The sequence below is a fragment of the Dipodomys ordii genome, unplaced genomic scaffold, assembly GCF_000151885.1.
Source record: "Dipodomys ordii isolate 6190 unplaced genomic scaffold, Dord_2.0 Scaffold33, whole genome shotgun sequence".
Classification (NCBI taxonomy): Eukaryota; Metazoa; Chordata; class Mammalia; order Rodentia; family Heteromyidae; genus Dipodomys; species Dipodomys ordii.
The window spans coordinates 2,282,210-2,297,033 of NW_012267249.1; the positions used below are offsets into that span (position 1 = coordinate 2,282,210).

Sequence of the window (14,824 nt, forward strand, 5' to 3'; positions counted from 1 at the left end):
TTCGAGTCATTTTCCTAGTGCAATCGAAATCAGTGTAATTACCTCTAGTTTGGAGGTAATAGATTGTTCGGGCTCAGCTGTTTGCTACCATTTCTATTTAACTTTTTATTAGAAATGCCTATTGAAATACAAATGTTGTTTTGGTACATTCATATAATATCGTCTTGAGAGTGTTAATGTGTTAAGTTGTGCTGTACTCATACAACGTTTATGCAAGAACGGAAAAAGTAGACCAATGGAGCAAAATAAAGAGCCCTGAAAAAAAAGAAAGAAAAGAAAACGTGGCTCTGTGGCTAGGCGCCGTGGGGTGGGTGGGGCCTGATGGGGGAGCCGGCGGGCGCTGTGATTGGCTGGTGGCAAGGCAGCGCGGCTCAGGGATTGGCCCTATGCCGGAGGGCCGGACCGTAGCTTTTAAGAGGCGCGGAGGGGGGCGTGCAGGGAGTGTGTGCCTGGGCTGCTTCCCGGCTCGGCTGGTGCGCGGCGACCGGCGATCGCGGTGGTGGCGGCGGCGGCTACGACGCGAGCCCGGAGAGAGTGGGGGCCCACGGAGCAGGAGAGCATCCCGGCGTCCCAGTCCCGGCCTCAGACGGCGTGGCCCGCGGGTCATGGCCAAAGGAGAGGGCGCCGAGAGCAGCTCCGCGGCAGGACTGCTGCCCACCGGCATCCTTCAACCCGGTGAACGCCCGGCGCAGGTGAAGGTAAGGGCCCAGCGCGCCAGGAGTAGGGCAGGGGGTGTTGGGCCGACCAGGACGGGGGTACAGGAGGGCGTCAGAGGTTAGATCTGGGCTTGGGACAGACACTCGGGATAGCTGGGGGCAGGCCGGCCTAGAAGCAAAAGGGAGACCGCGGTGTGTGTGGGGGGGGGGGAAGGAGCATGCCCCCGGGTCAGGCAGTGATGGAGTAGGTCTGCTGCCAGAGGAGGCGCCCTCTTTTGCTCACTCACCTCCTTTCCGCATTTCCGCGGAAGTCCCTGCGCCTAGCCTGTACTGGTACTTCAGTGCTTAGCGGTTCTAGTTTATCGCCTTAAAAGGTGGAGGGACCTCAGAAATATGGGGACCCCTGTGGTTCCCCCGTAGTTTACCCCCTACTCCCTAGAACCCCCACCCCACCCGCCTACTCTCGCGCCTCAACTCTGCCGGGGGCCACTCAAGTTCATTCATAAGAACAAGGGCTCTGCTCTTAAAGGAGCCGCGCGGTCTGGAGGCGTTTGTGTAAATGTGCGTGTTCGAGCGCGTGGCGGGCATCTCCCTCAACCCTCCGCTTCAGCCTGTCTTAAGAACTTATTAAACGACCACATGAAAACAGGAGTTCCCCACCACCACCACCACACCCCAGGAAGGGATCTCTGGCAATAGATCCACTTGTGAGGTGCCCGCCTTTTAATTTTATTAACTGATCCCAGGAAGGAGCCGGGTGAGCAATTATGCTGTTACCACGTATGAGCAATCTCTTCTTTCCTGGGGCAACGCTAAGCCTCTTTACTGCCCCACCCAGAAAGGGTCCATTCTGTTACCTGGAGGCCTTATCCTCCCCTCTTCAAGGTCCCCTAGGAGCTGGAAGGGATGTATATGTCTGGGAGCTGGAGGGGAGGACAACTCCTGGATTTGATTGAATCCTGGGACTGCCTACAGGGACCAGGGAGCTCTGGGACAGATGGAATGAACAGCTGTGTCTGCAGCCAGCTGGGCTGGGCCCCTGCAACTGAGCTCTCACCCAGGAGGCAGGTGGATATTGGCCTCTGAGCCAGGGCAGGAGTCTGGGCTGGGCTCAGGCAGCTTTTGGCAGCAAGAGGATTTTCAGGTTGTGGCAGCTAGTACCAGGTGGGGACAGGTCTGCTGCCTTCTGGAATTTGGAAAGGAGCAGTGGCCTAGGTCCTGGGAGTGGTTCTTTAAAGATGGTGTGCAGGAGGTGGGTTAGGAGTAACTTCCTCTGCAGTATTAATTTCTTTTCCCCCAAGTTCTTAAAAACAGAGGATCTCTTTCTCTTCTTTTGCAGGAAGTCAGATTTCTCTGGGTGGGTACACAGCAAAGCCGAGAGTTGTTCCTCCTGGCCGTTGGCTGGAGGAATGGTCTATGGAGACCAGGATCTTGGACTTCTTTTCATCCTTTTCTTCTCTTCCCAGAAGGAACCGAAAAAGAAACAGCAGCTGTCCATTTGCAATAAGCTCTGCTATGCTGTTGGAGGGGCTCCCTACCAGGTGACAGGCTGTGCCCTGGGGTTCTTCCTGCAGATCTACCTGTTGGATGTGGCTCTGGTGAGTGGATTGAGCCCTCTAGGCTCTTGTAGCACTCTGAGATGGGAAAGGATAGGTACCCCTCAGTTTTCCCCATCTGTAAAACATACCCCAGATCCCTACGGTACTCTCCCAGTCACAGTGAATGGGGGGAATAAAACTTTCCAGAGTATCTAGGAAGGGAAGGGAAGTCTCTCTCCCCTCAGGAGTCTTACTTAACTGGCAATTCCTGGTTGCCTGGCAAAAGCAATAGAGCCCTCTGGGGGTGGGGGTGGGAGGTGGTAGACAGCAGTTAAAGGAGAATGGGACTGACTAGTGATACTGTTCTCAGAAGATACTGTCACACCATGTCCCTGGCTGGAAGACAGTCAGCTGGCTTGGCTCAGAGGTTAGTGGACGTTGCCAGGCTTGTGAAGGAGGTATATTCCGCCTTCACCTGGGGAACAGTGGCCTGTCAGTTGTCAGAAAGGCCTTCAAATGCTTTGTTAAGTTAAAAATGTCCAGTGTATAGGGGCTTTGATTGAGAGGGATGCTTTCGGTGAAGCTGGGCTACTTTGTGCTTTGAGAAGCCTTGGCCAGCAGCCTGGCATCCTGAGAATTCACCCTGTCTGGAGGGGACAGTGGAAGACTGAATAGCCATGGCTGCCCGGGCTCCCGCCCTGGCTGTCTTTTCTGTGTAACCTCTGACTTGGCAGGCAGGTCATCTTCATTGTATCCATTTACAGGTGGGGAACACTAAGCCCCAGAAAGGATAAATGATTCATTCAACAGCTAGTTTTTGCGTAATTCCCATGGGTTAGGTTCAGGTTAGGGTATAATTCTGACAAACCTACAGCTGAAGCATTAAACTGTATGTAGCCAGTTTTGGAGCTGAAGGTGGGGATCTGATTAGCGGGAGCTACCGTGTGGAAGATGCTGCTAGATTTTTAGAGCAATAGCAATAGCAGGGTTGTGATGGATGCAGAGGAACCCAGAGAATCTAAATATAGAGACTAGAGTGTTTGGCAGTGGATAACTTGAGGAAATGTATGTATACATGTCTCTCTACTGGGGCTTGAACTCAGGGCCTCATGTTTTCACTGGCTTTTTCACACAATAATGGCACCCTACCATTTGGTCTGAGACACCAGGTGCAGGGTTTTGTTTTGTTTTGTTTGCTGGCTAATTGGATGTAAGAGTCCTATGGATTTGTCTGCATAAGCTAGCTCCAAACCATAATCCTCAGATCTCATCCTCCTGAGAAGCTAGGATTAGAGGTATAAGCCACTAGCACCCAGCTGATGGGCAAGCACCCAGCTGAGCCAAGACAGAGCTTGACCCTGTAAAACAGGTAGCATAATTCACATTACACAATGGAGAAACTGATGCACATTGTGCTTATTCAGTGAATGTTAGTTCTCATATCAGGTCTCTCACATGAGAGAGAAGCAAGTAAATGATTCTAGAATCATTCTATTTGATGGGATGTTTCTTTTTTTGGGGGGGTCTGGTCGTGGGGCATGAACTCTGGGCCTGGGCGCTGTCCCTCAGCTCTTCAGATCAAGGCTAGCATTCTACCACTTGAGCCATAGCGCCACTTCGGCTTTTTTCTTTTTGCTTATGTGGTGCTGAGGAATTGAACCCAGGGCCTCATGCATGCAAAGCCACCTTCCTAACCCCATTGATGGGATGTTTCTAAGGGAAGCAGCAGGTTGAAAAGCTTCTAACACAGGCCTGTTACTATCAGAGAAAATGCTATTGTAATTTTATTTTTCCCTCACAGTACTGGGAATTGAACCCAGGACCTCACACATACAATGTAAATGCTCTGCCTCTGAGCTATATCCCTGCTACTATCATTCCCCCATCCCCCTCCCCATCCTGGGGTTTAAACTCTAGGCCTAGGCACTGTCCCTGAGTCTCTTTGTATTCAAAGCTAGCGCTCTACCACTTGAGCCACAGTGCCACTTCTGGCTTTTTCAGAGTAGTTTATTGGAGATAAGAGTCTCACACTTTCCTGCCCCAGCTGACCTCAAACCATGATCCTCCAATCTCAGCCTCTTGAGTAGTTAGGATTACAAGCATGAGCCACCAGTACCTAGCTACCACTAACATCACACTGAGATTGCACTGGGCAATCTCCCCACTGTTCTGAGGCTCAGCACAGGGTCTCAAGGGCCTAGCTGCCTTTGCCTACTAGTGAGGACTGAGGTGAGTAGAATGAATGAGTTGTCATTTGTGTCTTCCCCATTGTAGGTGACCCCTTTCTCTGCTTCCATAATCCTCTTTGTGGGCCGAGCCTGGGATGCTGTCACTGACCCTCTGGTGGGCTTTTGCATCAGCAAGTCCCCCTGGACCCAATTGGGTCGCCTCATGCCCTGGTAAGTGGAAGATGCAGAAGGCCAGGCTTCCTGTTTATCTGCCTCTTCTTGGTCCTTCTATCTCTTGTCACAGGCTGGAGGGGGTAAGGAAAAGGGATGATGTAAAAGCCTAAGTGTTGAAACCCCAGCTAAAACCTCAGCTGCCCAGACATGGTCATGGGGCACCTACCTAGCCTGTTTATTCCTAGGCTGGTCCAAGTGCTAGGCTGGCTAGCTTTCCTCAGCCTAACCTCATGGCTCCCTGAAGTCCATTCATTCTTAGCAAACCTGGACTTCTATCTTCTACTTACCTCTACTCTAGTGACAGAGGTAGGTCTTAAGAACAGTGGGAAGAGTGCACTCTAGATAACTTGCCTGGGTTTGAACTCCAGATTCATTAGAAGTATCTGTGCAATGTTGAGCAAGTCACTTAATGTCTCTGAACCTTAAGAGTCCCCATCTAGAAAATGGATAAAATAAGAAACGTCTCATAGGGCCACAGTGAGAATTAAATGGTTTTTTGTTTGTTTGTTTTTGTTCTGGTACTGGGGTTGCTCAAGGCTCTACCATTTGAGCTACAGCTCCATTTCTAGCTTTTTGGTGGTTCATTGGAGATAGGAGTCTCATGGACTTTGCTGCCTGGGTTGGCTTTGAACCATGATCCTCAGATCTTAGTCTGCTGAGTAGCTAGGATTACAAGTATGAGCCACTGGCACCCAGCTAAATGTTTGTTATGAAAAGCATGAGAACAGTGTCTAGGATATATTAAGTAATAGAGAACTTGGCACTCCTTCAGGGCGGTTTGTGCTGGGCAGGGGTTAGGGACAATACTGGGAATAAGATTGGAGGCCCATAATCTCTAATGCTTTAGATGATGTGAACTACATTTTTCATTGTTACTTACCCTATACTGCTCTGTCTCAGGCTGTGGTACAAGGAAGGGGTAGGAGGGTGGAGGCGGTTCCATAGATCAGACAGCAAGGGAGACACATACAAGACAGGCCGGGCTGGGCCTCTGATTCCCTCCAGGACATCCTGCTTCAGGGAGTGTGGGGGGGAACACCCCTTTCATCTCCAGCCCATCCAAGCTCAAGTGGGCGCCTTCCTGCCCCAGGGGCGCCCATACCTGGTCTCCGGCCTTCAAAGCTCTTCCCACAGCCCCCACACCTCCACAGCTTCCTTTCCCACGAGGCCCCCCACCCACCCCAATCCTGCCAGTCCCTGGCGAAGGCCCAGGTTAGAGCCTTTGATCCAGGCATTAGGGAGGACCAGGGCCCGGGCCCGGCCCGCATAGCCTGCCTTACCTGGGCAGGCTGCGCAGGGCTCCCTAAGCACCAGCCCGTGAGACTTGGCTCATTGCCCGTCTCCTGGCAGCCAGTGGAAGGCGGGACTCTGTGCCACATCTCCTCATGAGGCCCGGCCAATGGGAGGCAGCTGCTCCACCAGCCTAACACATGAGGTTACTCCCAGTCACAAGGGGCTCCTCAGCGCTGCTCAGATGCCTGCAACCCGGGATGGAGTGTTTGGGGAAGGCCAGGAGGAAGCCTTGTTTTCTGCAAAGACACTCATTTGGATTTGTGTGGGGTGGGGGAGGCGGAGCCCAGCAGGCCCTCACTGCCTGAGAGAGGACCTGAGTACTCTGGGCAGGTGTGGTAGCTGTTTGAGAAAGTTGCTTGGGGCCCTCTCGGATGCATTCTGTCGCAGTTCTATGCTTGTCTGAGCATTCACTGGGTGGCTCGTGGGGCCAAGGGGCTGCTATGTACATGACATTCCTATGTACACAACACTGACAACCCTTGGCCCCTCATGAGTGTTGAGGACCTGGTACCCTTTCACATGCAATATAGGAAAATTGGGGGCGCATTAAGGTAAATCCTGCACTGTCTCTCCTTCCAGGTCACAGATCACTCTTGCTCTAAGCCTGCATTTTTATTTATCTATTTATTCATTCATTTGTGCAGGTCCTGGGGCTTGAACTCAGGGCCTGGGTTCTGTCCCTAACCTTTTGTGCTCAAGGCTAATTAGTGTTCTGCCACTTCAGCCTCAACTCCACTGCTGGCTTTCTGATGGTTATTTGGAGATATTTCCTGCTTGGGCTGGCTTTAAACTATGAGCCACAGATCTCAGCCTCCTGAATAGGATTACAGGTGTGAACAATGATGCCTGGATTCTAAGTCTTCATTTAGATCCTGTCCTCCAGAGCAGAAAGACTGACATTTGCTTTTCCTGGCATTCTCAGCCAGCAGTGAGTGGCAAGGTTTCAACAGTGTGACTCAGGGAGGCTGAGAAGCAGTAGGCGGGGCTTGTGGTTAGACCTGAGTTGAGTCCCAAGCCCAATGCCCTGTGTGTGGCTGCTCTGTTGATGTGATCACAGCAAACACTAAGTACCCCAAGCACTGTTCTACATTTTCCTATTTAAGTCTCAAGACTTCTTAAAGTCTCTGAAGTAGAACCTAAGCCCTTCCAGTAGCCTCTGAGGTGTCCCATTTCTTCTCCTAGCTTATCTTTTAATTCCATCTCTCTTGCTCACTATGCTCTAGCCCCACAACCTTGATATTCCTCAACCTGGCTAGGCATACTTCTGCCTGAGGACCTTTGCACTGACCATTCCCCAGCCCACCTGCTCTTGCCTCAGACATCTGCCAAACAAGTTCCTGGATTCATCTATCTTTGCAGTTACTATCTGCTCAGTGAAGCCTAGATTTTCTGCCCCTGAAAATGGAACACCATTTTCATTTCTGATTCTCTGCATCCTGCTGTATCTCTTCTCTCCATAAACCCTTACCACCCTTCTAATATTTTATATTGCCTTTTTGTTTACTTATTTATTTATTTATTGCCAGTTCTGGAGCTTGAACTCAGAGCCTGGGCACTGCCCCTGAGTTTCTTTTGCTCAAGGCTAGCATTCTACCACTTGAGCCACAGAGTCACTTCCAGCTTTTTCTATTGACATGATACTAAGGAATTGAACCCAGGGCTTCATGCATGCTAGGCAAGCACTCTACCACTAAGCCACATTCCCAGCCCAATAACCTTTTTAGAAACTGGCAAAACCTGACCATTAAAACCATTTTTGTTGTTGTAGTTTTTGGTTGTAGGGCTTGAACTCAGGGCCTGGAAACTGTCCCAGAGTCTCTCTAGCACTCTACCACTTGAGCCATAGCACCACTTCTGCTTTTTTTTGTTTTTTGTTTTGTCTGTCATGGGGCTTAAACTCTGGGCCTGGGCGCTATCCCTCAGCTCTTCAGCTTAAGGCTAGTGCCCTACCACTTGAGCCAGAATGCCACTTCCTGTTTTCTGGTGGTTTATTGGAGATAAGAGTCTCATGGTCTTTCCTGCCAGGGCTGGCTTTGAACTGTGATCCTCAGATCTCAGCCTCCTGAGTAGCTAGGATTACAGGCATGAGCCACCGGCACCCAGCTCACTTCTGGTTTTTGAATGGCTAATTGGAGATAAGAGTCTCACAGGGACTTTTCTGCCCTGGTTGTCTTTGAACTGTGATCCTCAGATCTCAGTCTCCTAAGAAGCTAGGATTACAGGCTTGAGCAAATGGCTTCCATGAGAGCCATTTAAAAGTCTTCAGCAAAGTGACATTAAATCCATACACATCTTTGTATGACAATCACCACTTACATCTCCAATACTTTTCTTTTTTTTTTTTTTTAATTTTTTTTTTTTTGAGTCCAGTCATGGGGCCTGAACTCTGGGCCTGGGCGCTGTCCCTCAGCTCTTCAGCTCAAGGCTAGCGCTCTACCACTTGAGCCACAGTGCCACTTCCGGCTTTTTTCTTTTTGCTTATGTGGTGCTGAGGAATCGAACCCAGGGCCTTGAGCATGCAAGGCAAGCGCTCTACCACTGAGCCACCTTCCCAGCCCCGGCTTTTTTCTTTTTACTTATGTGGTGCTGAGGAATCGAACCCAGGGCCTCAGGCATGCAAGGCAAGTGCTCTACCACTGAGCCACCTTCCCAGCCCCTGATGATATATTTTTAAACGACTCTTCTCTCCAAGAAATTAAAATAGCATAATTGACACTTAATATATAAAGTAAATACTGAGCGGGAAGCATGTGCTATTTTTTTTCCTCTCATTTTACATATGAGGAAACAAGCCTCAGAGAACTTAAGAGTTTGTTTTTTGCTGGTCTTGGGGCTTGAACTCTGGGACTAGGTGTTGTTCCTGAGCTTCTTTTGTTCAAGACAAGCCCTCTACCACTTGAGCCACAGTGCCACTTCTGGCTTTTTTGAGTAGTGTTTTGGAGATAAGAATCTCCCAGAGTTTCCTACTGGGGCTGGCTTCAAACTGCAATCCTCAGATCTCAGTCTCCTGAGTAGTTAGGATTACAGGCGTGAGCCATAGTGCCCAGACAAGAGTTTTGGTAGCTGGTTGGGAGAAGCCAAATTGGATCCCTAAAGTGTTACTCACAGGCCTTCCTTTTAACCTTTATATTCCTTGCCTGTCACTGTTCCATAGAGTCTAAGCACTTGTGATAGGTGAGACTTACATATGGCCGACCTCCCTTGCCCTAAAACCCTCCCACATGGCCCTCGATCTTCCTTCACCTAGAGCTGGCCTTCCCTACCCCACTCCAGCTTCCTTCCTTGTGTACAAATGCTGCCTGCACATAGGTGAAAATATTTAGATGCTAGGATTGTTCCTTCTCTTTCCCTCCCTGTTCTACCAAGGTCTTGGCCTCCATTCTCAGCTCCCCTAGCCTGGAAGTCCCTGCTGCTGAAACCTTAGCAAAACTCAAGGTCTGCTCTTGAGCGTCTCATGCTCCATGTTCAGGGTTTCAGCCAGGGATCCTGTCCCAGTGGACCCTTCCAGGTTTGGCCATTAGCATCTTCCCAGAGGCCCTGAGATGGATAGATTAAGGAGAGGAAATGCCTTCCTGGTGGGTACCCAGTAGAGCCTCTGACTGGGCCAATTCTTGAGAGTTGTAGCTTTCAGCCTCCTCTTCAACCCTCTCCCTTCCTCAGGATCATCTTCTCCACACCCCTGGCAGTCATCGCCTATTTCCTCATCTGGTTCGTGCCTGACTTCTCACAGGGCCAGACCCTTTGGTACCTAATTTTCTATTGCCTCTTTGAGACACTGGTCACGGTGAGTATGTCCCCAGCCTCCCCTTTCTCCACACTTCTGGGTGTCTCTGGGGGCAGGGGTGAGGCAGTCCCTGGGCCCTCCTCATTTGTCTGCCCTCTGTCTGACTGGCAAAGGTCTTTGTTCTATGCCAGTGTTTCCACGTTCCCTACTCAGCGCTCACCATGTTCATCAGCACGGAGCAGAGCGAGCGGGACTCTGCCACTGCCTATCGTAAGTCTCTCCTCAGCTGGCCTGACCTTGCCCATAGGGGACCCTGGGTCTTTCACTTCCAGATCCTCCTGCTATACTTCTTCCATTGTGGGCCCAGCTCCTTGCTCAAGACATTTTGCATATGAGGCCTTTTCCCACTAAGTTACATCCTCATCCCATGAAATTATCTTAAAAAGAACTTACTGCTCAAGGGAGACCCAGAAAGATTCAAGGACTAACCTGAGATCACACAGGACCACATACGTGTAGGCCCAAGTGTCCTCTGCCCTGTCCTCACATCCATCATACTTGGAGCTAGAGTTGGGCTCCATTCATCTGGCTTTTCCCTCTGGGCCTACAAATCAAGTCCCTCTATAAAGACCTTCTTTTCACTATCCAGGGATGACCGTGGAGGTGCTGGGCACAGTGCTAGGCACAGCGATCCAGGGGCAAATTGTGGGCCAAGCAAATGCTCCTTGTCTCCATTACCCTAATGAATCTTCATTGGCCCCGGAAAGTGCCAATCGAACACACAGCACCACCTCACTAAAACAAACGGTGAGGCCTCTTGCAGGGCAGGGATTGGAGGGGATGGAGAACTATAAAGGTTTTGCACTCATCCTAAAAGTAGTAATAACAGCTAATGGTTACTAACTATAGGGCATGTGATATGTATGATTTTTCTGTGTGTCTGCTGGTCTTGAACTCAGAGCCTTTATTCAGACAACTTTTTTTGCTCAAAGCTGGTGTTTTACCAATTGAGCCACAGCACGTCCAGCTTTTCTGGTGGTTAACTGAAGATAAGAGTTTCACAGACTTTCTTGCCTGGGCTGGCTTTGAAATGATCCTCAGATGTCAGCATCTTGAGTAGCTAGGATTACGGGCATGAGTCACTGGTGCCCAACATAGAACTTTTAACACTTTTAATATGGCAATATGTCCACTTTGCAGATAAGAAAACTGAAGCCCAGAGAGGCTTGTGCTATTTGCCCAGGGTGGTAGAGCTAATGGAGTGCAGATATGAACTGCAGGCCCCAAGACTCCACAGCTTTGGCTTTGTAACATTGTATACACCTGAACTTTGCACAGCCTTGAGAAGCCACTGCAGACCCAGGATGGTCCTTCTAGTTCATAGATGGAGACAGTTAGGCCTGCGGAGAAGGGACTGGTCTGAGATTGTGCAGTGGGACTGCTAGGATGAGATCAGACTGTCTCTATCTTGTGCCCTTTGCCTCTTTTATAGCAAAATGCATACCTGCTGGCAGCAGGGGTCATCGCCTCTATCTATGTCATCTGTGCCATCATCCTGACCCTGGGGGTGCGGGAGCAGAGAGGTAAGTAGGGCCCTGGGAAAGGTGCAGATCTTACCACAAGGGGGCTGTGTCTTTCTGCCTAGCTCTCCGCTCCCTCCTCATTGTCCTCTGGTCCCTAGAACCATATGAGGCCCAGAAGACTGAACAAATATCCTTCGTTCGGGGCCTCCGGCTGGTCATGAGCCATGGTCCCTATGTAAAACTCATTGCTGGCTTCCTTTTTACCTCCCTGGCTTTTATGGTGAGTTGGGGATGTGACTATTGGTTCTTGGGGAAATCTGAGGGGAGGTGTAATGGGAGTGGGGTTGGAGAGGACTCAGGAGATGACTAAGCTGAGGGACAGGTAGAATGGGGGAGGGGTAAGCATGGCGAATATATTAGGGTACCTCAGCCCCAACATCATGTCTTTCCTTGTCATTTCCTTCCTCTCCCTTACCCATCCCCCAGCTGGTGGAAGGAAACTTCGCCTTGTTTTGCACCTACACCTTGGGCTTCCCTAATGAATTCCAGAATCTACTCTTGGCCATCATGGTGAGTGTGAGAACTGAGGGTGGTGGGCAGACTAGACGGTTATAGCACAGGCTGTGGAATGGTTCTTCCACCAGTCAGAGGATGTCCCCTGACTAGGCCATGGTCCTGAAGGGATGAGGCAGGTTTTCTAGAATATTTGGTTGGACTTGACCTATAATTGCTTAGGGAGGATTGTAAGAGGAGTTTGGGGTGGATGTTTAGTGAGCCTAGCAAAAGCCAAGATACTAAAAAGTTTATGGAGCTGGGCACCTGTGGCTCATGCCTGTAATCTAAGCTTTTGGGGAGGCTAGAGGAGGAGGAGGAGGAACAGGAGGAGGAGGAGGAGAAGGTGGTTATAGAACTTTGTGTTCAGAGGTGTTAAAAAGCTGGACTATCTCTCAGTTCCCCAAGGGAGTTCTCACACATGCGCCTTCACCTCCTTACTGCCCATAGAGTGCCACTTGGCTGCTCTTGGCAAGGATAGAGCATCTTTGGGGTCTTGGGAAGGGCTGGAGAGATTCTGTGGCACTAACTCATCCCTCTCACCCATTTCCATAGCTCTCAGCCACATTCACCATTCCCATCTGGCAGTGGTTCCTAACTCGGTTTGGCAAGAAGACAGCTGTATATGTTGGCATCTCAGTGAGTGGAGTTCAAGGATCTTGGGTGGAGTGAAGGGATAGCCAGTGAGAGTCTCCAGCTAATCCATCTTCCTGCATCTTCTCCCCTAGTCAGCAGTGCCATTTCTTATCTTGGTGGCCCTCATGGAGAGTAACCTGTTTGTCACATATGTGGTGGCCATAGCAGCCGGTGTCAGTGTAGCAGCTGCCTTCCTGTTACCTTGGTAGGTATATTGCTAGCCTCCCACCCTCAGCTCTAAGGCTCCTTGGAGAGAGTTCTTTGGGAGCTTCTACTACAGGGCCAAATAGATGGATCTTATAGAACTGGTTAGGGACCTATTGACCTGTCCTGTACAGTTACAAAGGTTGTGAACTGTGCAAAAGCACCCAGTCACAGAAAGAGGGGCTAAAATCTGACCTATACACCATTCATCAAGCTGAGCACCCAGAATGGGGATCATCTTGGCGAAGGGAGCCCATTCCCTAGAAAACTGCCTCTTCTTACCAACAGCAAGGTCATGGAGGCTGGTGGAAGCCTGGGGACGGCTATGTGGGGGGGGGGAGGTGCTCAAGGCCACCACCACTCTCTCCCTAGGTCCATGCTGCCCGACGTCGTCGACGACTTCCATCTGAAGCACCCCAACTGCCATGACTCCGAGCCCATCTTCTTTTCCTTCTATGTGTTCTTCACCAAGTTTGCCTCCGGCGTCTCGCTGGGTATCTCCACCCTCAGTCTTGAGTGAGTGGGATGGGGGGGCTATTATGGGGTGTTCAGGCCCAGGTCACAGGTATCATGTTCTCATCACTGGCTCCATTCCCACAGCTTTGCCGGGTACAAGCCACGGGGCTGCTCCCAGCCATCATTGGTCAAGTTTACCCTGAAGATGCTGGTGACCATGGCTCCCATCATCTTCATCCTGCTGGGCCTCTTCCTCTTCAAGCTGTACCCCATCAACGAGGAGAAGCGGCGGCAGAATAAGAAGGCCCTTCAGGCTCTGCAGTGAGAGTGAGGGGGTTGTCATCTAGTCTGAGTCCCCACTTTTGCCTCTGGTGGCCAAGCCCAGACTTCCACTGACACATCCTTCCTTGACAGCCCCAACATTAAGCTACATGCTGGCCACTGAATTGAGTGACTTCACCTTTATTCACTCAACAAACACTTTCTGGGTGCCTGCCATGTGCCAAAACACACCAAAATCCCAGACTTCGAGGCGCTTCTTTGCCTGTTAAACGTGTACGTTCACAATCTGTGTAGTCCTCTGGCAATCCTGGGTGGCCAAGATTCTTAGGGTTCCCATTGTCCAGATGAAAGAAACTGAGGTTTAACCTGGAAGAGTATAGCTGTGCCCACTGGATAAGGGGTAGAGTTGGGCTCTGAGCTCTGCCTGGTGCTCTGGCAGCTCCTGGTCAGGAGCTCAGGTGTGCCTGAGGCCAGAGGGCAATGTGGGGTGAGTCATGCCAGTCTATCAGCCAGCCAAGGCCCTGAAGTTTGTGGTGCCCTATGCCTAGCTAGCAAGAACAGCAAACAAAGACACTGGAAGTTCCTGAACTGAAAGCGGGAGGGAGTGAACTGTCCTGTGAGTTAGACGAGTCCCACCCCTGGCTTGAACTGCAGAGCCAGGATCCCAGAAGGAGGCAGGTGGCAGTGGGGAGGGGTAAGGACTTACCCTTGAACTCTTGGTCTGACCGGGCTCCTCTGATTCTTGCAGGGACGAAGCCAGCAGTTCAGCTTGCTCCGACTCAGACTCCACAGAGTTGGCCAGCATCCTTTAGGCCTGTGTGACCCATGATGTCTCCATACACAGGGCCTGGGTCATCAGGCCACATGAGGGACCAGAACCTGTTTGCCCACTCACTGGACAGCTGTTCTTCAGGTGCCAGCTAGGACAGGGACCAAGCACTGAAAGGCAAACAGCCCAGGACATCTGTGTCTGCATAGAGCTGGCCGAGCTCCATACTGCCACCCTTCTGCCCATCCACAGGACCAAGCCCTGGGGCTGCTACTGTGAATATGCCAAGGACTGAGCGGGCCAAGCCCCGAACACTAATGTAGAAACTTTTTATACAGAGACTAATTAATAACTTAATGACTATGTACATAGTGAGGTGTGTGTATGTATATTTCTGTGAGCTATTAATGTTATTAATTTTCATAAAAGCTGGAAAACAGAGCTACTTCCTCCTGTCTGTGTCCTCAGCTACTCACTGAGCCCTTGGGTGGCAACTCAGCTAATGAGCAGTCCCAGTAGGCCTGGGTTCCACTGGGTGGGATCAATGTGTCTGAAGGGGTGGGAGGGGGTGATAACCTTGGCTGACATTTACTGAACACCTACTCTGTACCAAGCACCATATGGAGGCTTTGTGTGTACTTTGTGGTATTCTACTTTAGCCTATGAAATCATCATACCAGGGCAGGATGCATCCATTTTAAAGATAAGAAAAATGCCAGGCACCGGTGGCTCAAGCCTGTAATCCTAGCTACTCAGGAAGCTGAGATCTGAGGATCACATTTCAAAGCC

General features: G+C 50.5%; 1 protein-coding gene across 2 annotated transcripts; it reads left to right on the forward strand.

Moving 5' to 3' along the window:
• The first annotated feature begins 536 nt into the window (after positions 1 to 536).
• Mfsd2a (major facilitator superfamily domain containing 2A) lies at positions 537 to 14,427 on the forward strand. Of its 2 annotated transcripts, none has more exons than XM_013016838.1 (14): positions 537 to 698; positions 2,123 to 2,254; positions 4,469 to 4,593; positions 9,550 to 9,673; positions 9,805 to 9,883; positions 10,263 to 10,420; positions 11,106 to 11,196; positions 11,295 to 11,416; positions 11,623 to 11,706; positions 12,244 to 12,327; positions 12,417 to 12,529; positions 12,901 to 13,044; positions 13,129 to 13,305; positions 14,015 to 14,427. In XM_013016838.1, the coding sequence occupies exons 1-14, from the start codon at positions 606 to 608 to the stop codon at positions 14,076 to 14,078; spliced, it is 1,590 nt and encodes a 529-aa protein (XP_012872292.1). In that variant the 5' UTR covers positions 537 to 605; the 3' UTR covers positions 14,079 to 14,427. The 2 variants fall into 2 exon arrangements, with proteins under 2 accessions (XP_012872292.1, XP_012872293.1); XM_013016839.1 differs by having other exon boundaries at positions 2,126 to 2,254.
• The last annotated feature ends 397 nt before the right edge of the window (positions 14,428 to 14,824 follow it).